Source organism: Phalaenopsis equestris, unplaced genomic scaffold (genome assembly GCF_001263595.1).
Source record: "Phalaenopsis equestris unplaced genomic scaffold, ASM126359v1 Scaffold000002, whole genome shotgun sequence".
NCBI classification, from domain to species: Eukaryota; Viridiplantae; Streptophyta; class Magnoliopsida; order Asparagales; family Orchidaceae; genus Phalaenopsis; species Phalaenopsis equestris.
Genome location: NW_018164444.1, coordinates 59,260,066 through 59,285,787, shown reverse-complemented (window position 1 = coordinate 59,285,787; position 25,722 = coordinate 59,260,066). Strand labels below are relative to the sequence as shown.

Genomic DNA, 25,722 nt, shown 5'->3' with positions numbered 1-25,722 from the left:
GTTGATCGAACAAATGTCTGACAACCAAAGAACTACCCAGGCTGATTAGCGATAGTAATCCACACCAATAACTGCTCAGAGGTCCAACACCCCTAACAATCTCACAAGTATCAACGTAAAACTCTCTCAACAGTTCCCCAAAGTTCACCAGAAATCACCAAGTAACAATAATCAAGCAAGCTGACTGGTCACCTAAGGCCTACTGGCTACCTACTAAAAGTTGACAGGCTTCCCAAAGCAAAAACCGACTGGTGTCCAAGACGAAAGCCAACCAAAACCAGCTCAGTCAACCTACTTAAAGACCTGACGAGCAGAAGGTCCAGGTGGGCAAAAAGACAATAATACCCTATACAACCCCTATTAATGTAGAGGAAAGCATGTTATTTTACCCTTTATCTCTTTATCTTCTATAAATAGGAGGACCCTAGCATATATTAGAGCATTTTTTACCCTTCTCTCTAGATTCATATGTGCAACCCCTATTAATGTAGAGGAAAGCATGTAATTTTACCCTTTATCTCTTTATGTTCTATAAATAAGAGGACCCTAGCATGTATTAGAGCATTTTTTACCCTTCTCTCTAGATTCATCTTCTTTAGTGAGATCTCTCTCCCTTTCTATTTTATAATCGCTACTTTCAATATATAAAATGGGTCATAGAGACAAAAAATACGTTATTCGTCCCTACAAGTGAAGTCTCCCTTACCATAATCCTAGGGCATGGTACCATTTCAACTGGGCTAGGTGTCATGATTTTTTTTTCTTTTTTGGGTTTTCTACATAAGAAATCTCAGTGTGCCCTCTAACAATTCTTCTTTTAACTTTATGTGTCAAATCTTCATATCATATTAAGAAGTTTATATTACTCTTTCGTCATGAATCATCTAACACATAACAATAATCATACTAAATCATAGTTATGGATTAAAATGTGTGACTTTTAAATAAATTAATGTTTATGTTATTTTTGAAGTTATATTAAAATTTAAACTATCCATATGCTTATCTAATTTTTTTAAGGACATTTACATACGTATCACACAATTCTTACGTATTTGCATTTCTAACAACTAAACATTCATATTTGCGTACATATTACTCTGAATTTTTAACATCACATTAAAAATATCACAATCACTATATTTTTAAAAGTGAAATATATATTTTTATGCATAAGTTTATGACACAAAAGTTGTGTTATAAGTGAAAATATCAAATTTTGAGTGTTCAATATGTAAATACAAAAAAATTGCATGGTGTAAATATCGAACTATACATAAAACTTTATGGTATCGGTGTAAATTTCCGTTTTTTTTTTTATTCACCAAACAATCCAAGTAGCTTCCAACATCCGCAATGCAAGCTCACTACGCTGAAGCCTTTTGCCGCCACAACCTTCTCCGCCCGCTTACAGGGTTCCGCTTCTGCGCTAGCCGACCCTTGCCGCACTTCTCATCCGCCGCAGTTAGTTTTTCCTTTAATCTTTCTGACAGAGATAGGCGGCCTCAGGTTTGGAAGCAAAGGGCGGGAAGGTATGAGACGGTTAGGGCCAAAAAGAAGGACAATGTTTGGAGTATCGACAACGAGCTTGCGTCCAAGAAAGCCGCGGAGGAGAAGAAAGGCTTGAAACGGAGGAGGAAGCTGAGGAAAAAGGTGAAGGACTCCAGCAGGAGTGGGGATTCTACCGTGATGGTTTCCGGGGCTATGCTGACGGAAGTAGAGACTGTACTCCAGACTCAGGTTGGTTTGAGGATTGACGATTGTAATTTAGGAGTGTTTAAGAAGAACCGAAGAACCAATCCTAACCGAACAGGCCAATTTGGTTTGATTGTAGTGCGAGCCTGGTTGGTCTGGTTCTTAAAATGCTTCAAATCAATTTAATGTGTTAGTATTCGGTTCTGGTGAGTGATATGGCCTAATCTAATCAATTTTAAAAGTAAGTTTACGTTTAAATGGCAAATAATGAAAGTAGAAGATGGTTTCATATTGTTATTTTGTTGTGCTCATGTAGATGGAGGTTAAATAAAGTGCATTACAGTTGCACATATATATAATTTGAATTGCGGAATGAATGCTTTGAAGTCACCATGTATGTTGCCATTTGATAACAAGCTGTTGTGCTTTATATTTCTATTTGTCATATATTTTGACCAAGCAAATGTCTAAATTTGAACTAGAAAATAAAACTTAATCGATAAATTTGGATCTAGTTTGTTTTGATCCACTTTGAGTCGGGTATGATTCCAAAAATGGTGTGGTTGAATGTATTCGGTTTTGGTAGTAGTTTGGCTTAGATCTATAACGATCTGACTTGAGTTGCACCACTAGATTATATTTTTTTTTTACCCTACAATAGCTATTCAATGCACCTACGAGCCATTTCACATTGATATATTGAGTTCATTTGATTGTTTGTAAAATGAAAAAAAGAATTTTTAACAAAATGCTTTTATTATTATTCATTTTAAATTTGAAAAAGAATTCCTCACTTGTATAAATTAAAGTTGTTTACTAATTTGAATTTTTCAATTTATTTTTAATTACATTTAAATAAATAATGGAATTTAGAATATTTGTTATGCTTCAAATCATGTTTTTCTAACTTCTAGCAACCATTGAGCTTAAATTGACATATAAAACATGTGGTGAAGGTTCTTGAATAGATCGGTTGCAACACATGATTGGGTTTAGCAACAGTTATTCCGTTAAGTTGGCTCCAAATTGTTTGGATGAGGCTTGAAACTTCTAACTATCAAGTTGATTGCATCCAACAAATATTTCGTTTTTCTCATATGGTGTGATAGAATATTGCTTTGAATTAGGGTACCATTTTCCATATGCAAGCAACTTCATTAAATTATTTTTAGAGCCATTTATGTTTATGATTTTGATATATATTTGGTGTGTGTAGACTTTAGGATCACCTACTTTTGATAGCTTAAGATCCCGTGTGGACTTCGTAAAGGACGCGCAGTAGGTGAACATTGAATCAATGGAAGGCATACTATGTCAAGTATTCCCCATCTTTGGAGGGAACCCCAAGAAGAGAGGAACTAGGCGACATAATCAAATTTACCCCACACAATACATGGCATTAAATAGGTTTTATTTTGATTATTGGGTTTGGTTTCTTATGTGCACAAGCTGCTATTGTTAATTTCATTTCGAGGATGTACTTGAGGAGCATTATCAATTAAAAATGATTATTCATATCTTTTGGGGTTACCTAGGGGTATGTCCTAGTGAGAATGACTAGCAGCTCTATCAAATAATAAATCAAATATAGATAGAGTTATTATTTCTATGAAAGCATGCAAAGCAAGTGGCATAGTCATACACCACAAGCACTTCATTATTGCAAGATGATGTAAATGTTTACATTGAATTTATCTCTGCATAATCACTATAATGTAGCAACGAGTTGATTGCATCCAACAAATTTTGCTTTGTTCATTTGGTGTGATAGAATATGGCTTCAATAAAGGCTGTCATTTTCCATATCTAAGTAACTATATTGAATTATCTTTTATGATTAATTGATTTATATAGCCATTTATGCTTATGATTTTGATCTATAGATGTTATTTGGCCTATTATTTGGTTTTGTTGCAATGTATTAATTAGTTATTGAGTATCTTATTTTCATTTATATAGTATTAAAAGACTTGAACCATTTTTCTAAGAACAGTTTTGGAATAATGAGACTAAACTTCCCCACAAGGCATTCAATACTAGCATGTTATGTTAGTGTGAAATTCATAAATGGAATACTATGCAAAACCTTAGACCTTAGATTCCATGCACTAAAATCAATGCTAAATAAAAAGTATACAAGGCTAAATTGGAGCTATTTTAAACATGATCTATTCTCATAGGGCTTATTCACAAGCCTCATCCAATATTATAGTTTTCCCTTTATGTTGTATATCCTTTAATATATAAATTGTTATGATTGAATTCTGAAATTCTATTTATATTCAGTGGCAAAGTCATATTTTTAAACCGAGCTTTTCAATTATGTTGGGTTTTTTTATAGAAACCAAAATCATCAACCAACTAAAGAAAGAGTATATCAAAGACATTTAACAAGAAATGTAAGAGAAAAAAAAAAAGAAAACAATATAGTAGAAAAGATACATAGATTTCATTTGGGTCACCTAGTTTGAGGCCTAGTGAAAATAGAAGAGCACTGATAAATGTTCTTCTAATTTTTGCCTCGCATGGTATAAAGAACTTGAAATCTTTTATTCAGGAGAGAGTCAATACCTGGAAAGCTCCAAACAGAATCAGAAACCTGCTATTATAAATCACAATTTTGTTTACCTTGTGGGAAGATGTTGCTGCATTTCAATAACTTTTTGAGTATTCTTGGTGATAATATTAGCAGATGATTGTATAATCACCACCAATGGGCTACTTGGGGAGGAACATTAGCCATAACACCCTAAAAAAATTAAACATGGCACAAAATTTTGGGACAAACCTGAACATATGAGGAATGATCTTCAAAAAGATAGTTTGAAAGATAGACAATCCATCTTGGCCTAGTGGTTGAGAGCTTTGTTTTTCAACCAAAAGGTCCTGCCTCAAGGCCTTGCATATGTGGTGTTTGTGCATTTGAGTGTGTGTATTTAGGACTGTCAAAAAAGCTTGTCGTTTGCGAACAACTCGTGTTTGGTTCGTTAAATAGTCCGTGTTCGATTCTTTTGTTAAACAGGCGAGCCAAACACGAACAATTTTTTTGAGCTCGATGTATAAACGAGCTAAACACGAACAAATGTTTGTTCGTTCTTATTCGGCTCGTTTTGGCTCGAATTAATTAAATGATTAAATAATAATATTATTTGTATCATTTTATATTAATATTTTATATATATAAAATGCTAAATATTATTATTTCTAAAAGTTATTTGGTTGGTATACTTATAAAAATATAAGTTTAGGTGTTAGATATGTAAATAAATAGGATTAGGGCAGTGTGTTTGTAAATGTTTTTAAAATTGACCATCCAACATGCAGTTAAAGTGAGAATGTGACATCACCTTACCATTCGTTTTCTAAGCACCGGTTTCTCTGATTTAGGATGTATATATGTAAATAAATAAGAATTATGTGGTATATATTTAAATGTCATGAGATTTTTCCATAAAAGTCCCTTTTTTGATGTGATATTATATGTAAATACATAAAGAATTGGGTGATATGTATGTAAATTTCCTCACAATTTTTTGGTTCCTTATCAATTCATGGGAAGTAATTCCAATTAGAAATTCTATATAAATGTAAAAACGAAACGAAAATTCTAGTTTTCTCCTGCCCTTGATTGGCAAACGAGACGGAGTCATTTCTTCTTATTTTGGAAGTATGTTAAAATAAAAATTTTAAGAAATGAGAAGAAATCATTTCTTCTTATTTTTGGAAATATACTAGAATAAAAATTTAATTTGGAGTCAAATTCTTGAATAGAAAAAATATGCAAAATTGTGTAGCTCATATTCGAGCTAAACACATGCTAATACGAACAAATTCAAGTTTAAATCAAATCAAACAATGACAAGACTTTCACGAGCTATTTCAATCACGAGCTCATTTCAAACACATTAAGTTTGAAATGAGTCGAACACGAATAAGCGCTGGGCTCACTCATGCTTTTCTTGTTTACATATCTTTGTGTATTGGAAAAAAATATTAAAATTAAGTTTGAAAGATCAATATGAACTTCAGGTGAAAGTATATCGACTGAAACTAAGAATCTCAGCTTGGGATGAGCCTTAAAGCACTCAACTAATTTATGCCAAAAAATAAGGCAACGTGTCTTCTAGTCTTTGAACTTGGAATACCTTGACGATAAAGACAATATCTAGGCAGTAAAAGATTATCAGATAGAGTTTTTAAATAATTACCTAAACATTTCAAAATAATTTATCAATATTTTTTTTAATATTCATCTTTCGATGATTAAAAGAGCTATTGATCCATGCAATTTTAATTGTTTGCATAATCAAACCACCTTTCTAACTTTTTTAATTCTCAAGATCAATATCTTGTTCTGCATATATTGATTAAATAACAATAACAAAAAAAAAATTATATGCATTCTAGTTTCATATTTAAAATAAAGAAAAATAAAAGAAAAGTGCTTATGATTTGAATTTCAACTATGACCATAAATTTTGTTTGACAATTAAAGTGATGTATAATTGTAGAATCATAACATTCATTTTTCTAGTAAGAGTTGAATGCGTTGAGTTCATCATATCTTGACTTATACATATATTTAATAATATCATCTTTCTTTAATTTATACTTTTATGTATCCATCTCAAAAGCATCGTATATACAAAAATCAACGCACCCTTAAATCTCTTGTCAGCGTAGCGTGGTGTAAAGCTTATTCATTTTTATTTGAGATAGGCATCAAACTCACCCTTGGTCGAAACATTTTTGGTTGACATAATGTGTTGTAGCCCTTAATTTTCTTATTGTCTAAGTGGATAGTAAAGGCCATCAATGAGTGGGTACGTTACCATTTCTTGTTAGTTCCATAAGTGGTATGAAAATCCAAATATTCATATGACAAAGAAACACACGCACATGCGCGTGCGCACACACACACATGTATATATATATGCGCTGCATACTCAGATCAGTTAGTCGGACATCTGCTTGTCAGTTGTAAGTTCCCTCTGGTCTGGGATTCGATTCCCCCCGGTGGAGGGTGTGGTACTCGAATGGTAAGGCGCATCGGGAATGGTCCGGACTCGTATGATAGTTTCAAGCCCTTCCTTTTTTTTTTAAAGCCCCTTCTCCCAGGGAGTCTGGACCTTCCCTCCTACAAAACGTGAAGATCAACACTATGCAGCTGGAGTGGAACCTTTTGACATCTTGTTGGGTTGGATGGCAGGAGCTGTTGTTAGCCCCAATCCCTTTTATTAATGCATGGTTCATTTGGGCTGCCAGAAACCAAGTTAAGTTTGAGGAAAAATCCTCCACTGCTCTATAGGTGGCTTCCAATTGTCTAGCCTTTGTCAGAAAACTCATATAGTTTAAGAACTTCCCCAACATATTGAACATAATGAGAGTCTCTGGCTCTAATATCTCCTCAGTGGTCAAAGTCTTCTAGGAAAAACTTGCTTACCCTACAGTCAAAGTCAACACTGATGACAACTTCTTCCCTCAAGGGGCTGGCATTGGAGGTGTATTCAGAGACCACTAAGGAAGATGTTTGTTATATTTTCATTCCCCAATTTTTGCTAAAGATGCTCTAGAGACTGAATTTGTGGCAGTGTTTTGGGCTCTCAAATTGGTCATTCTAAACAAATGGCCTTCTCTAGAAGTTGAAATGGACTCTTCTCAGCGCTTCGCTTATGCGACTGATCACAATAACCCTCCTTGGCATATTCTCCAGTGGATTAAACTGATCCAAAACTTGATGAATGAGATTTCTGTCACTTTCACCTTTATATACAAAAAAGAAAATCAACATGCAAATTTTTTGGCTAAGTGTGGGGGAGAGCCCCAGTTTGTATCAGTCTCTACTTCTCCTACCCCTCCTCTTTGTTTTTTGCTTCAGGGGGATCTGTTCAATGCCCCACACCTTAGAATTGTAACTTCTTTTTGATCTCAATAGAAATTCTCATATTTTTGTCATATATATATACATACATATGTATGTACATACATATGTATGTATGTATGTATGTATACATTTATTTATATTTATTTATTTTTTTTTAAACTCAAAATATTATTTTAGGATAAATCACAATGTAATACAATATAATAGTTATAGCATGACTTTGAGATGCATAATTCATCTATGTCAATATGGATAATCATTTAGTGTTGAGATAAATAAATCAATGTAGACCATTTGTTGTTATGGTTAAGGGCAATCAATCATTTCCATGCACTTTGACAAATACAAACAACAAGCCGAGATGAAGTGAGTATTACTCTAATTTAGAAGTCTAATCACTTACCCTGAGATGCGCTATTGTTAATCAACCTTGTTTTCATCTCCTTCAGGATCAGTCCCTTTAACCAACCTCAATTCCAAATATCATATATGTATATAATAAAATTCATTTGAATTCTTTTACAACCATTCATATCTTAACTTTACTTCTTAAATTAATATTTTTTCACCATTAACTTTATATATCTATATGTAAACAATCATTTACAATTCTTTGACTCTTTTCCTCTCAAGCAATATTAATTTTTTTCTATATTTAAAGAATTTAATAGCTTGACTTAGTTCAAGTAGTTTTATTATAATAATAAGTAATTAATTTATTTTCAAGGAACATAGACTTTCTCTATCTAAATGTAGATTTTTTTTATTGTATATAAAAATTATACCTATCCTTCACATGAGCCATAACTCTTTTCCTTTTTAAGATCATCACAAATATAAAACTTAATATTATTAATAATATCCTATTATATGTTTCTTTAATTACCTATAGCCTAACCAACCGGTTATGAATAATTTAATATAAAAATATATGATTAAAATAATTACCAAGTATAAACGTCTTTTATAAAATGCTTTCATCATTAACATTTTAAATCCTAACTCAATTCTATATTATGATAAAGTAATGCTAATTTAATTTTTCTAGTAGTAATTGATTCTTGTGAGTTAGTACACATCAATCCAAGTGAAAGAAAACCTCAATTTGAATGCAAGCTTCATACTATTTCCTCTCAATCATAAATTAAGGAGACTTAGGTTTGTGGTTTACCTCATCAACCGTGAAGAAAGAGTCTCTTATGTTTGATTTTAAGCCCTAATTGTAGGGACCATGTTTTTTGCCTAGGGTTGTTAAAGATTTGATTTCGAGCCGAGCTGGGGTCAACTCAAAAATCTGCTCGAAAAATTTTGATCTAATTTTTTAGCTTGTGTCTTGGCTTGTTTATTTCGATCTGATCGCGATCCGGGCCCAAATTCTAATCAATTTTTGAACGGTTAATGATCTTCAAACTAAATTCGCTAAATTCACAACCCTAACATTAGAAGAACCATTAATGATTCGATTTCGAGCTGAGCTGGGGTCGCCTCAAAATCGGTTAAAAAAAAAACTCAATCCAATATCTTGGCTCGTAGATTGGCTCATTTATTTCGATCCGATCTCAAATATTTGAATCAATTTTTGAGCGATTAACGATCTTCGAGCTACATTCTTAGCTCTATTTATGTCATAGCTCGTGCTCGACATATTGGTGCGCACAAGTTGTTCATCCTTGCCTTCTGGTTTGCTCAACCTCCCCGCTCTCTCTCATTCTTTATCTCACACACCGCATGCTCTCTTAGGCATGTCAATTCTGGTTGACGGGTGGGGTTTGGGTTTGACCACAAAGTTTATTCGATCGAACATGCTTGGCCTAAAATCTACTAATTTATTATATTTGATAAAACATTTGGCATGAACCTAACTTTAAACGAACATGCCTAACCCAAAATTGACTTTTTTAACCCATTTATTATGAGAATTTTGTTTTTTTTTGTGATCAACACATTCTAATCAACCCTTACATGGTTGGTTTAATCTAATTCGGTCAATTTTGAGTTATTCTGGTTAATTCTAATCTCGTTTGAGTGATAATAGAGTTTGTAATTTTTGACTCAAATCCGACTCAAAAAGTAATTTTGAACTCCAATTTTTTGAGTCTGGCTTGGGTTATTTGCAACCTTATGATTTCCCTTCCTCTTTCCCAATCTTCTTTTCCTCTTGATCTCACGATTTGTCTTTGGAATGTCTCACAATCGCTCTTCTCTGATTTTGTTAAATATGGGGCTAGGTGTATTATTTTAAGTTGGCAGGTCAGGTTCAAGTTTGACTTGAAGTTGACCCAAACCTCATGCATTTATTATATAGGTCAAAATATTTGACCAGAATATAACTTGTTTAACTTGTTTATTATTTTAATCATATAATTTTTTGGATCAAAATGACCTAATTAACCTAAATATGACTCGTTTAGCCCAATTAACCTAAATATGACTCGTTTAACCCAATTAACCCGACCTAAATTCATCTAACTTGACCAAAAATAGTAATATAGTGAACCTGAATCCCGATTTTTTGTGTTCTATTCGGGCCAGCTTTTGGGTTGTGTCCTTCATAGACTACCATAGGGGCCAACTAAAATCAGTTCAGATGAATCAACAATAGACGGTCTATATATTTATTAGAAAAAAAAAAAACAAACAAACTGAGCTTTACATGTCCTATATGTCATTCAAATCATAGATGAATGCTTAATTTTTGAAGATTTACTCCCTCTTTAGATTATGTTTTCACTTTTCAGTATTATGCAAACCAATTCTTAATGCATGACTTTTTTTTTTCACAGGAACCAGTCATTAAACCTTCTTGGGATATCTTTGCAAGCAGTCTTACTGGGATTTGGAAAGGTCTCGGAGCAGTTTTTTCTCCTTTCACTGCTGAGATGGAGCCTATTGGTGTTGGAAATCAAAATGAAAATCTTTTTGATTGCTACACTCTTTCACGCATTGAAAAGGTACCATCTCAAGATTCTCTCTCTCAAATTCATAGGAAGACAAGTCGGGTGGCTTTGAACCCATATGGGGAAACAAGGAAGCATGCTGATCTCTCTAATCGTGCAACTGGAAGTGTTAAATCTTCCATCGCTGGTAAAGTAAATTCGGATGCAGGTGATATGGAATTTGATTTGCCTTGTTATGAGTCATTTGACCTTGAGCACAGTGAAATATCTGAAGAAGATTCAATGAGCGTGGAACCAGGCCTGGTTTTCTTTGAGGTATGAGTTACGTTTGAATGTTAGCCCGATGGTAAATATATCTGTGATATCCATTCGTTCATGTTATCTCAATGATTTTGTTTAATTTTTTTTTGTGATTCGATTAATCTGTTAGCATATTTCTACCATCTTTTGGTGTTATGGTTGCTATTCGTTGATATGAAATATTCCTCTGTCTTTTTAAAATACTTCATGCTTCAATTGGCTTTGTGAACTCCTCGTAGTTGTTAGTTTAGTGAAAGCATACTTTATTTTGGTTTATGTTAAGTTGTGGGAGTGATGGTGAGAGATAAAGTTAGAACTGAACTTTTTAAGGTACCACAACCTTGTTTTCAATTAGTTGAACAGGGCTTTTTGAATTCGTTGATCAAATAAATGGAATGACACGTTTGCTACAAGTCTTAATAATATGGCTTAACAACTATTATGTCACAAGAAAACAACTAGTGTTCTCTAGAGTTTGATGACCTTGGAACATGTTCTGGATTTTTGTTCCTTCATAGCATTTATTCATTTTAAAAAACATGAAGAGGAGTTTTAAAACAAGCTAGTATTAGTTTCGTAATCTATGCCAATAAAGTAGTAATGCTACTCATGTTTGTTAACAATAGATTAATTTATGTGTTGCAACCTTTCCTTTATCTTAAAGCATGGAGGCATTTTTAAGAAAGAACCTTGACAAAACTAAGCCATAGTTAGATGTCCAGAGATCCTTACATCTTCTAGAACTGGTGAACTTTCTAGATAATGCTGGACAGTGTGTACCACTAAAAGCTGCATATAATATACATATTTAAACAAGTTCAAATCTTAGCATAAATGAAATTTGATGGTTATAACAGGGAAAGGTATTCATTACATTAATGCATCAGTGTACTTGACTTATGATTTTACCTTGAATGCATTTTCTGATTGCACTAAATTGATGTGGAAAATGTATTTTTTGTTCGTTAAAACTCTAGAAACTTCACATTTGTAAGAGTGCACATCTGCTTTGGTCAGCTTAGATCTTACCTGTCTAAAACTTGAATTGCACTTTTTAAATTTTCAGGAGCAGGACATTGACATGGGGACCTTTAGTTGAACTGGCATGGGTCGTTTGAAGCTGAATAGTCTGGTTAGGTTCTTAGATTTATAGAGCTTAACTATTTTTTGGTTGGAGGTTTAATGCAATACTCTATCTGATAAAAGGTGCTCCGTAGCTAGGCTGCATAACCATGGTTATCCTGGAATACAGCAACTGAACTTACTGATTGAATGTTTGAAACCTATGAAGAGCATTGTCAAATACAAATTTTGCAAGGCTAAATGACCCAACATAAGAGTAATCAAAATCTGCACTCAATATTGTAGATCGAGCCAAATTTTGATTCAATTGCGGTAACAGGTTGTTTTCTGTTGTATTGTAGTTTCATAAAAAATAAAACTATTTATAATGTCATGGTATATGAACCAACAAATCGAACTCAGTTTTTAAAAATAAATATTTAGGCTGATAAACCTAAAGCCAGCAGATAAACTTTAGTAGAAACTGAAACAAGACAAAAAATTAATTTCAAATAGATTGTGAACAAACCTTTTTTTTTGTCATTTCAATTTCATTCATTAGAACGAGGATGCACCAAGTGCATGCAAATCATAGTTAATGACGTTTTTGGAAGTAAATATTATGTTTGCAGGATATTCTAGGGTCTAAAAACTCTAATGCTGATATATGTGTAGTCAATTTATTCATTTTGTCACGACCCGACCTCGGGAGGTTAGAATACCAAAGCGAGAACAGACGGTCGGACGAAAAAAACTATCTAAATATTTTTATTTATGAAAAAAAATCATCTAATATACAAAAGAGCCATTCTATTACACAAATTTATGCTGTAAACTTTCATAACTAATTTAAAACATTTAGAACTAAAAGAAAATTAAAAGTTTAATTGTAGTTCCTTTCTCCTTGAGCGCCTTGGCATATGTATGAATGTTCTTTATGATCCATCTATTCTAAAACAGGTCGTCCTGAAAAATTTTAGCAGTCGACAATATGAGTTATACTATGGGTAAAATACTTTTAAATTGCAACAATTCTTTTTTTTTGTGTAAAACAGTAAAAGTAAAATGACTATAAGCAAAAAAAAAATAATAAAAAAGAAGCAATAAATAAATCAATTTTTTGGTTACTTTTATTCATTTCAATTAAAATATCTACAGCGAGAGTTCCTTTTGTATATGTTTAATCTTTTCCAAAATCCACCAAAAATGTATGTGATGATTTTTATTTCCACTTTCATTTTTATATTCACTTTCATTTTACTTGCACGAGAACATTGCATTCACTGCTAGTACCTTTCTGGAGGTGACTACACATATGCACACATATATCATTTTCTTTATTCAACATTTAAAAAATATGGAATTTGTATTTTAAAAGTATTAAAAACAGTACAAATAGTTGCAATTGCTTTGATAAATAAAAGAACTAATGTAAAATACAAATATATTTTCCCACCTATTTAGTGTTGTCGATTATCCTTTTTTTCAATCAATCCATTCCTTAGTGTAGATATAATAATACATCAAATTTAATTAATTTTATTATATTTTCTACTTTGAATTATTTTCTTATCTTTCTATTTTAGCCTCGTTATTATATATTTTGTTTCGGCTACATGTACGAACATTTAAATTATAACTTTTAAATTGGTGTTGAAGACTCTTAAAGTTTAATTTAAATCTTCATCTAATCTATTTAACATTTACAACATAAATTGTTACGATTGCACAATGAACTGTACCAACAAATTCTCTCTTGCTTGTACCAACAAATTCTCTCTTGCTTTACTGATTGCCGATTCTCTCTTGCTTTCTCTTGCTTGTACCAACAAATTCTCTCTTGCTTTACTGATTGCCGATTCAAGTCAAAACCTTGAAATTTCGATAACATTAATTTACGAATTTTGACTTTAGGGTTCTCTAAAATTCAGTATAGATTATCGAGGAATAAATTTTTGTAGCATTAAAATAATAAAATTTAAAAAACCCAACATTATAATTCAGATTTTTTATCTAAAGTCGTAAACACTTCATTTTCCTTGCTGCCTTACTGTATACTGCCCTTGAAGCTTATATGCTTTCAATTGAACTTCTGATATGTGGGGGAACGCTCTTACAAGTCGTTTGCATCCTGTTATAGGTGTCTCTCGAGCGCGAAAGCTCCACACCATCGAGAAAGGGCTGCTCGGTTTCCCCCTTTCATATTGCTATTGGCGCTCCTCCCGTTTGATTGAATTGAAGGCGCTTAGTTGAGCGTCTCTCACCTGGAAGAAAAGGATGTGAGCTGCTCCCTGCTTCTAGACACTTAATTCTTGGGACTGAGCGTCTCTACATGTTGAAGCTTCTACTTCAACCGATCCTGTTGCTCGAGCTTCTCTTGAGCATGGAAAAAGTCCGCAAGGTCATGTGATTGTAGAAAAATGCTACTATCTTTCTCCTTAGGAATCTGTGATGTTCCTTAGCTACACATCATGTTCTGTGAACTCCATATTCCAACATTTATCTCGTTGCAGCTATTCTGTGATAATAAAGCCGCAATCAGACCCAGTCCAGCATGATCGTATCAAACATGTGGAGATCGACATACAATTCATTAAGGAAAAGATTGAGTCCGGGGAGATTTGTGTTCCATATGTGCCCTCCAGTGGTCAACTAGTGGACATCCTCACCAAGAATCTGCCTCGCCCTGTGTTCGATGACTTCAATTCCAAGTTGAACATGATTGACATCTATGCTTCAACTTGAGGGGCAGTATTAGATTATAATGATTATACCTACACTGTTATTACTTATTTTCTAATTTTATTCCCCGATTATGTATTTTCACTTTTGCTTTATTTTATTTTATTTTCTTTCGTAGTTATTTTATTCTGTTGTTATTGTTTTCCATAATTAAGTTCAAATACCCCTCTTCCTATCAATGTAATTGTGTTGGTCTATTGCAAAACTCAATTGATAATTTTTTGGCATAAACTGTGGCAATAACCCATGTGGTGTTACCCTGAAGTTGGATCTCAACCAAACCCCGACACATTAGAGACACTAAGCAATCTTTGGAGTGATTGCGCTACCAAAAATTGATTATGCATAGCTCCTCCATTATCGACCCAACTCTTCGGTTACTATTGATGTTGGAGTTACCGAAATATCTTAGACTTCCATAGAAAGAATTTTGTACTACCTCGATTGTAATTTTTCCCAGTCAAGTTATCCATCCTCTTATTATATTTATTTTCACTTAATTCCATCTATCAAATAACCATTACTTTTTCTTATTTTGTCATGCTTTGCCATTTATTTATTCTTAAAAAATATATTATTTGCTTTTAGTTAATGACAATTAAAAACTCATTTTTCTCCTACCGTGTTAGGTAAGTCTTTTATGACAAGGACGATGACTTTGAAGCATCAAGATTGCTTTAATGAGCAGTCAGCCTGCACGATGTGTGCATTACTCTTCTTGTTAAACCATAACATGTTACGTTGTGTTATGAACTAATAACATTGTCTCCCACACTCGTAAATTTTATTGAATCTATTTCCTTTATCAATCACCACGTTCGATAAATGTTCAGTTGTTTTTATTGGGTTATTGATATAAAATAAATGGAGGAAATCAGATGATAGAATCCGTGAATCATATTCAAAATTATGTTAAAAAGAAAACTTGTTTGGTTGAGGTATGTGTTATATGCTTGACACTTGAATTGACTGCATTTTATGATGCCTTCAAGTTGCATATTGCTTTGTTTGGTATAGTGTTTTATTCACTCTCCTCTGCGATGCTGTTCTACTTCAATATATAATATTAGGGAAAAATTACATACATAACATTATGGATTTACCTATCTCATGTCTAAACTTTCATTTTTACACACATAGCATTTTACCTATGGATGAAAAGATGAGTTTGACTATTAAAATGTGATAATGAGTGTTACTTTTCATACGATGCTTGTAATTATGAAAGTTTAGGTGTAGATAGATAAATATGAAAGTTTTGGCTGCTATATATGTAAAAGGCCCGTAGTATTATTTACATCTTTGCTTTATAAAGTTGGGTTTTTAAAAATTTAACCGTTAACATTGCCATGGTACATTGGTTTTACTGGAAGCCATGGAGTCATTTCTCCTTCTAACTTAGTTGGTTTTGTAAAAATCAGATTAAACTACTAAATTTGATATTCATTTTTTTCCATTTTTTCATTGGTGCATTAATAGCTGATTGTATGGATCAAGCATCTGATTTTAGGTTCTTTTCAAGAAATACTCAAGACATTTATTAAGGGGATTACTTCATGTTTTCATGCTTAATTTTTTTTGCGATTTTTTCTTGCTCTTCTTTTGCATTGTCCGTTTTTTTCTTTCAAAAAGCTAATATTAAAAGTGGAATAACTGAGTTGGTGAGGATCAAGCAAATAGTTTCCTTGGCATGTAAAAAACATCTACATGATCCACGTCCTGATTTAATTCGGTTATTTGGATCAGGACCTATGTTGTATCTGAATGCTAATTATTTGTCACATTGCTAACTATAAATTCAAGTTTTTTTTTTTGGTAGATTTATTAAGTTCATATCATTTTGCATACATTGCTTAACTGAGCACTTCTTTGTGGAATTCTTCTCATTTTATTGAACATGTTTGATAATAGTTGGCTTTATTTTCATCATAAAGTAATATTGTGCTAATTCTGCTCTCCTTGCAGGATGGATCATACTCTAGGGGTCCTGTGAATATCCCGGTTGGAGAATATGATGAGTCAAAATATTTTCTATGTCCTACTTATGGGTTCGAACAAGTACGTTTTGTACTAATATTCTAATTATACATCATTTAGATTTATAATTATTTGTTTCTTTCTCTGTTTCATTGCGGTTAGGTTTTTTTTTTTTTTTTTTTTTTTTTTTTTTTTTTTTTGTCTTTAAATTTTTATAAAGATTTCTGATTTTTAATGGTTTCTGATACCAACATTTGCAGTACCTGAAATTCTGCCCACATTCTTCATTCAAATTTCTTTAACTTATTCAGCCCTAGTGTTAAGTTTTAATACTGACAATAATTGGATTAGTTTAGTAAAAATTCTTTAATAACTATTTGAGTAAGATAAAATGTGAACATAGAAAGCCCACATAGGCACCTCCACTAATGAAGTCAGAAAACGTAACATCTAAAACTTTGAATACATCTGCTAGCCTTCCAAACGATTAACTTAGCGGTAACTGTATCATACATTTTTCTTACTATTGCTTTCATGATTGACAATTGTTTTTATTTGTTGAAGCTGCACAATGAAGAAAACTTAGGGTCTGTTTGGGACAGGTTTCTGTTTGCTTTGTTTTTAGACCGCCACTAGAATTCTGTTTAGGGAATTGCTTTCTTGCTACTTTTAAGAAATTTCTGTAGTAGAAAGTTGTTTTTCAACATGAGCTGTTAAAGTGTGGTGGCTGTCAGAAAGCTGTGGTCTAACCTTTTTAAAATAAGATAAATTTATAATAGTCACCACAACTTTTTGAAAAATAATTTCTTTTATGACAACTTCACAATTACTTCTTCAAACAGCTGCAACTGCTTTAAAGAGACCCTAAGGGTGCGTTTGGGGCGGCGGCGGTGCGGTGGTTGGGTGGTGCCGCACTGCAGTTTTTTTCTGTTTGGCAAAACTGTGTTTTGTCTGCTTTTTTAAAAATCTGCAGCTGAAATATGAGTTTTGTCACTGGACTTGGCTACCTTCTGCGGCTGCTAGAAAGTTGCAATTTGACTTTTTCAAAATAAAAAAAAAAATTATAATAGCTACCACAACATTTTGAACAACAACTCCATAGTTGCTTGTTCAAACATCTGCAATTGCTCCAAACAGACTTTTAATCATTGTGCAAGTGATGAATAGCCTTTCGATAACTTTTTTGTTATAATGACTTCACTTTTGTGTTGGTCTCTACTTATGTTTTGAAATGTAAATAGATAGAATGTGACAAGATGGTGAGCAAAGTGACACAACATTGCTGGAGTTTAGCTTGAATTACTTTACTACAATCCAAGTCAATTTGACTTCTTTTGTAAAATCGGACTATGCTGATATGTCTGAAGTATTGAGATCACCAAGAGAAGCCCCTGTGTAGGTAAAATAGAAGTATAATAGAGGATGATAGATACAATTTCCACTAATACTCATTCCTTACTCGAACTCTTCATGATTTAGTTAGTAGAGATTTAGTCTTACTAAATTATTGCAAGCAAACTTATATTTCAATTTTTAAAATATTCATTTATATTAAACATACATAAGAATGCATGTATAAATGATCATCAAATAAAATGTAGAACTTTTAAAAATACTTAAATTATAAACTCGTACATACTAGAAAGGTCTATCTATTTCAGGTACCGCCATTTTTTATTAACTCCCAAAACTACACAATCAAAAGCTATACAAAATGGTACGGTCTTCTAACTAGGGATCAATTTGCTCATTTCCCTTCTTTGAAATTCAATATTATAATATCTGATAAACTTTATGCTCGATAAGCTAATTATTGATAAAATAAGATTCAAACACATGATAAGAAATAAGGTGCATATCAATGACTAATATAGGCAACAACAATAAAATAATTAAGTATATTTTGATGCTTAAATAATAAGAAAAACTTGATCTTAAGCAGTATATGCAATAGTGATTACAATAGTGATTAGAAATAAACAAAGCAACAACTGACAATTACCTTAATTCATTATATTAAACAATTTCATATATGCTTCTACTTTTATTTTCATATTAATATTCAGTGTCTTAGAAATGGCATATCATCTTTACATATATTTTGACATGTTTCATTTTATTATATTATTTTCTATCCCGTCAGTCATAATAACAACTGATAAAAGTTAAGTCATTTAATGTCATACCTATCAATGACTTTGTCATACCTATCAACTGATAAAAGCAATTCCCCAATAAACTACCCCTTGATACTAGTTGATTATTCTTCATCCTTGATATTATGAGTCGGAATTTTAATTATTTCTCTATCATGGCTCATCTCATTAGAATTTCTTTCTTTCTTTGCACAAGTTATTATTATAGCCATATACCTATCACAAATTACATGACATCTTCTTGATTATTTTACCTGCAATAATTATTTTCTTTGTAATATTTACATAACATAAATGTACCCATTAATAATCAATTTTATTAACATGTACAAGAATACTTTGTACAGGTGAAAACCAACATTTGTGTTTAACTATGCATTTCTAACAAAATGGTATGAAACTGAAGTTAAATATGGTATACAATTACATTAATTAAACTCTACTAGAATTATCTACTATGCTCAATATGGAAGGGATTTCAAATGCAAGCACATAACAAATAAAACATTTTAATGAGCAGAAGCAAAGGTTAGTCTTATGGATAATTTTTTCTTATTTTAGTAATTGAATATCTCACTTTGATTTTCTGCTTAATCTCCCTATGAATTCCTTCTCTAGACTCACCTTGAGCTCACTGACACAAATAATCTTGGTATTAAAATTTTATCTCAATTTTTGAAATTTTAAATTAAATTCCCATTAACATAACATATTTCTTATTGATGCATTTACCTCAAATTGACTTTTTCTCCTGTAAGCCTTGTCGAAATTATAACAAATTTTGGGATGATCTTGCTTAAGGCCTAAATTCCCCCACTTCTTTCTATATTTCTTCTACAGCCAAACTGATTCTTTCCTCGCCAAGCTGCACTTCACTGCAAATATAAAGGGTAAATAAAAGAGGATTTGGGTTAAATGAAATTTAATAATAACATTTATGCATGTTTATATACACAACTTGAGTACCTTACTTCAAAATGTTCAAAATTCCCGTAATTTCATACAGTTTTTACATTCCTCGTGTCTAAACCTAGAGCAGTATGTCACATATTAACTTATCTCAAATCACCCGTGCTGCTTTAGCGCTCCTCCTTGGCACTAGATCTTAACTCTCACAACGCTAAGACTTATAGTCACAAAACACTCTTAGAAGGGGAATAGGGAGAAGTATTGGAGAAAGAAGACACTTCACTAAGAAAGAGTAATTACAACACTTGAATGCTTGGAACCATGGATGGATCCAAATGAGGGGGAGGGACTCCTATTTATTGTCCCCTCCAAGCCTAAGAGAATATTCTAGCATAGCAGAGCAACTCGTGGCTCCTTACGTGTGTTAATATAAATTAAAAGTACAAAAATAGGGAGGGAATAGGGATCCTCATCTACAAACAAAATAAAAAACCCAGGGGCTCCTTTATCCACGTTACAACTCCACACCAATAGGATAAAAAGGAAAAAGTGTACCCAAAAAAACATTAAATCCAGTATACCAAAGTAATCGTATACCCCACAAAAGATGTACACCAAAAAATTAAAAAAAGAACACAAAGACCAAGTGAAGAGCTCCAAGCGGCATCAACATCACAAACTTCTGATTTTCACGAGAGAACCTGCAGTAATAAAGACAAAGGAAAGAAAGACGACCCTTGAAAGTAGAGATTGAGTTAATGAAGCCAATAAAACCCGTAAACTCAGGTGCAAAGGCTGGCACCCAAAGAAAGTACTGCAAAACCCAAAAGTAGGTACTGCCATAATTATCAGGTGAGAAGCAACCACCGCTCCAACCGAGAACCACCGAAGTAGGAAAGGAAATATAAGGACAGGCCTAATGAAATCCAAAGCCAAACCATACCACCAAATAAATAATAAAGCTAAGAGGAGACATCCCGACGGACATATTAGGCATCAATTTTGTCACCAACCAGCAAAATGTTTAAAGGAGGGGGGATCAAATCCCACCCAACAGTTATTAGTGGCTCTACCTAAGATAGCAAGCCAATTTGCAGGTCGATTTCCCTCCCGATAATTGAAACTCCATATGACATTCATATTAGAGATTAAGCTTTTAATCCTCTTAATATAATAGAGGATATCCCAAGGGGCCTCGGCACCACTGACAATAATGTCAACCAAGATGCGATTATCACATTTAAATATAATAAAATGTCATCTAAGAGAGTGAGCTAACATGACAACCATCAAGATGGCCCGAGCCTCCGCCTACATAGGAGTATCAGCATAAGAGGGAGAAGAAATGAAAAGAATACAGTTCCCTGCAAAATTCCTAGCAATGCCCCCACAGCCCGCACTGTTAGATTTCCAACTCCCATCGGTGTTAAACTTTACCCAACCCCTTGGAGGTGACCTCCATCTCACCAAAACCGAGAAAAGAGGAGATCTACTCTCAGCCATAACCACGGGCCCCATAGAAAGAAAATAGTTAATGCCCGAAAAGAAGCTTTGTTTAGCATTATCCGTTCTCCAAAGGTTATTAATATATGCAATAATATTAGTAAAGACCATTCTATTTTGAATGGCTTTACCCTCATGTATCATATCATTACAAGCCATCCAAATAAATCAGCATATAATGTAAGAGTAGACTTGCAAAAAATATTTTTGTTTACGATCCGGATTGTAAATCATAGTGGTAAGTAAGAGATTCCTCACCGAATTCATAATAGTGCCAAACCACATGTCAACTTTCCTCCAAATGAAAAGTGAAAAGGAACAAGAAAAGAAAATATGCTCAACAGTCTCCTCCGCCGAGTTACACAAACAACAACGTGAAGCAAGTCTCAACCCCTTCATTTTTAAGATATCATCACAAGGAATAACAAGTGGAAAATCCGCCAAGCCAGGAAAGACATAGAGGGAGTTAATGCCCAACTCCACACACCCTCCCCAAGGGAGCTTTTGAAAATTATGTAAGGCGGAATATAAAGATTTGGTAGTGGAGCAAGACATTGGAAATTTCAATGTAGGAGTATCTTGCAAAAGAGACTCAATTGGAATGGTTGAGATGAAAGTAGCTCCCTCAAAACCCAGAAGATTAAGGAGGAGAGAAAAATTCCAATAACCATCCACCCAAGTGTCAGAAACCATAAGACTTGAAGACCTTGTATCCCTCATATCAAGCATTACATGGGACCAACAGTCATGCCAAAAGGAAATGTTTCCACTCCCCATCTCCCAGTAAATGAAATCCTTTGCACAATCTTTAATATGAAGTATTCTCTTCCACATAGTGGAATCCCCCAACCTCCAATTGATCAATGTCGGATGAGAGGAGTGACAATATTTCTCATGCATGAAAATGGCCCACAAGGAACCACCTTTCCGAAAATTAATCCATTGTTTAAAAACATTAATATTAGCAATATGGTGCAGAGATTTGAAACTCAAACCACCAGCATAAAGGGGTTTGCAAATATTCTTCCAAGGCATCCATCTTCTACCTGAATGATTCCCAATCTATAAAAACTTATTAAAACATCTTTCGAGGCTCAAAAGAGTGCTTTTCTTGGGTTGGAAAGCTTGAAGAGTATATAAAGGAAGAGAATGTAAGATACTTCTGAGCAACGTAATTCTACCCCCAAAGAAAAGAAATTATTTTTCCAATCCGAGATTTTCTTCTGCACCTTTTCCACCATCTCATCAAATTGAATTCGTCTCTTTCTTCCTTTAAGTAAGAAGACCCCCAGATATTTAAGTGGAAGGGTAGAAATAGAGAAACCAGTAAAATTGGCAATCCAACACGCATTAGAACGATTGACCATATTTCCCATGTATAAGTTGCATTTATTGACATTAAAAAGGAGACCAGAGACAGATTGGAATTCCACCATTAAACTGTGAATGTCCCTCGCCGTTTTTTTGTCAGCATTAGAGAACAATATCATATCATTGGCATATGCTAAATGTGTTACAAATGTATTGGATTTATGAGCGTATTGCAAAGTGTGGTTTCTTCTGAAAAGGTTATTTAAAAGACGAGAAAGATAATCAAATATTAAGATATGGCACCCAAAGAAAGTACTGCAAAACCCAAAAGTAGGTACTGCCATAATTATCAGGTGAGAAGCAACCACCGCTCCAACCGAGAACCACCGAAGTAGGAAAGGAAATATAAGGACAGGCCTAATGAAATCCAAAGCCAAACCATACCACCAAATAAATAATAAAGCTAAGAGGAGACATCCCGACGGACATATTAGGCATCAATTTTGTCACCAACCAGCAAAATGTTTAAAGGAGGGGGGATCAAATCCCACCCAACAGTTATTAGTGGCTCTACCTAAGATAGCAAGCCAATTTGCAGGTCGATTTCCCTCCCGATAATTGAAACTCCATATGACATTCATATTAGAGATTAAGCTTTTAATCCTCTTAATATAATAGAGGATATCCCAAGGGGCCTCGGCACCACTGACAATAATGTCAACCAAGATGCGATTATCACATTTAAATATAATAAAATGTCATCTAAGAGAGTGAGCTAACATGACAACCATCAAGATGGCCCGAGCCTCCGCCTACATAGGAGTATCAGCATAAGAGGGAGAAGAAATGAAAAGAATACAGTTCCCTGCAAAATTCCTAGCAATGCCCCCACAGCCCGCACTGTTAGATTTCCAACTCCCATCGGTGTTAAACTTTACCCAACCCCTTGGAGGTGACCTCCATCTCACCAAAACCGAGAAAAGAGGAGATCTACTCTCAGCCATAACCACGGGCCCCATAGAAAGAAAATAGTTAATGCCCGAAAAGAAGCTTTGTTTAGCATTATCCGTTCTCCAAAGGTTATTAATATATGCAATAATATTAGTAAAGACCATTCTATTTTGAATGGCTTTACCCTCATGTATCATATCATTACAAGCCATCCAAATAAATCAGCATATAATGTAAGAGTAGACTTGCAAAAAATATTTTTGTTTACGATCCGGATTGTAAATCATAGTGGTAAGTAAGAGATTCCTCACCGAATTCATAATAGTGCCAAACCACATGTCAACTTTCCTCCAAATGAAAAGTGAAAAGGAACAAGAAAAGAAAATATGCTCAACAGTCTCCTCCGCCGAGTTACACAAACAACAACGTGAAGCAAGTCTCAACCCCTTCATTTTTAAGATATCATCACAAGGAATAACAAGTGGAAAATCCGCCAAGCCAGGAAAGACATAGAGGGAGTTAATGCCCAACTCCACACACCCTCCCCAAGGGAGCTTTTGAAAATTATGTAAGGCGGAATATAAAGATTTGGTAGTGGAGCAAGACATTGGAAATTTCAATGTAGGAGTATCTTGCAAAAGAGACTCAATTGGAATGGTTGAGATGAAAGTAGCTCCCTCAAAACCCAGAAGATTAAGGAGGAGAGGAAAATTCCAATAACCATCCACCCAAGTGTCAGAAACCATAAGACTTGAAGACCTTGTATCCCTCATATCAAGCATTACATGGGACCAACAGTCATGCCAAAAGGAAATGTTTCCACTCCCCACCTCCCAGTAAATGAAATCCTTTGCACAATCTTTAATATGAAGTATTCTCTTCCACATAGTGGAATCCCCCAACCTCCAATTGATCAATGTCGGATGAGAGGAGTGACAATATTTCTCATGCATGAAAATGGCCCACAAGGAACCACCTTTCCGAAAATTAATCCATTGTTTAAAAACATTAATATTAGCAATATGGTGCAGAGATTTGAAACTCAAACCACCAGCATAAAGGGGTTTGCAAATATTCTTCCAAGGCATCCATCTTCTACCTGAATGATTCCCAATCTATAAAAACTTATTAAAACATCTTTCGAGGCTCAAAAGAGTGCTTTTCTTGGGTTGGAAAGCTTGAAGAGTATATAAAGGAAGAGAATGTAAGATACTTCTGAGCAACGTAATTCTACCCCCAAAGAAAAGAAATTATTTTTCCAATCCGAGATTTTCTTCTGCACCTTTTCCACCATTTCATCAAATTGAATTCGTCTCTTTCTTCCTTTAAGTAAGAAGACCCCCAGATATTTAAGTGGAATGGTAGAAATAGAGAAACCAGTAAAATTGGCAATCCAACACGCATTAGAACGATTGACCATATTTCCCATGTATAAGTTGCATTTATTGACATTAAAAAGGAGACCAGAGACAGATTGAAAGTTCACCATTAAACTGTGAATGTCCCTCGCCGTTTTTTTGTCAGCATTAGAGAACAATATCATATCATTGGCATATGCTAAATGTGTTACAAATGTATTGGATTTATGAGCGTATTGCAAAGTGTGGTTTCTTCTGAAAAGGTTATTTAAAAGACGAGAAAGATAATCAAATATTAAAATAAAAATAGTAGGGGATAAAGGGTCACCTGCTTTATCCCACACCCCGCACTAAAGAAGCCCCGAGATTGACCATTGATGAGTATGTTGTATTTATTGCAATGGAGCCAAGAGAGAATAATTTTGCAAAAATCCTGGGAAAAGCCCCTAGCTTTAAGCACCTTCAAGATAAACTCCCAACTAACAGAATCATAAGCCTTGCAAATATTCAATTTAGTGACCATGTTTCCCCCTATACATTTTTTATCAATATCCAAAATGAGTTCTTGCGCAAACATAATATTATCTGTGATCCCTCGCCCTTGAATAAAGGCGGATTGATTCAAGGAAATTAATTTGTGAAAATGAGGTTGAATACGTCTTACCAAAATTTTACTAATCATCTTAGATATGACAAAAGTCAGAGAAATAGGTATAAATTGGTCCAAGAGCTTTTTTGAGTGTTTTGGGGAATAAGAACGATAGTAGCGGCAGGGAAATAATTTCTAGGGGTCTCCCCCTTCAAGAAACTCTGTATAGCTTCCACCACCTTATCCTTAACAATACTCCAGTATTTAATATAGAAAGCAGAGGTGAATCCATTAGGCCCAGGAGCCTTGTTGCAATTAATGTCCAGAAGAGTAGAATAAATTTCCTCATCTGAAGGGATACCACAGAGATCGAGATCCACCATGTGAT

General features: G+C 33.8%; 1 protein-coding gene across 1 annotated transcript in view; it reads left to right on the top strand.

Annotated features, from left to right (window-relative positions):
* The first annotated feature begins 1,316 nt into the window (after positions 1–1,316).
* Positions 1,317–25,722, top strand: part of LOC110038768 — a 46,302-nt gene continuing 21,896 nt past the window's right edge. The window contains exons 1-3 of the mRNA XM_020743672.1: positions 1,317–1,740; positions 10,363–10,791; positions 16,546–16,638. Coding sequence (XP_020599331.1) covers positions 1,357–1,740; positions 10,363–10,791; positions 16,546–16,638 — 906 coding nt within the window. The 5' untranslated portion in view covers positions 1,317–1,356. The remainder of the gene's footprint in view (positions 1,741–10,362; positions 10,792–16,545; positions 16,639–25,722) is intronic.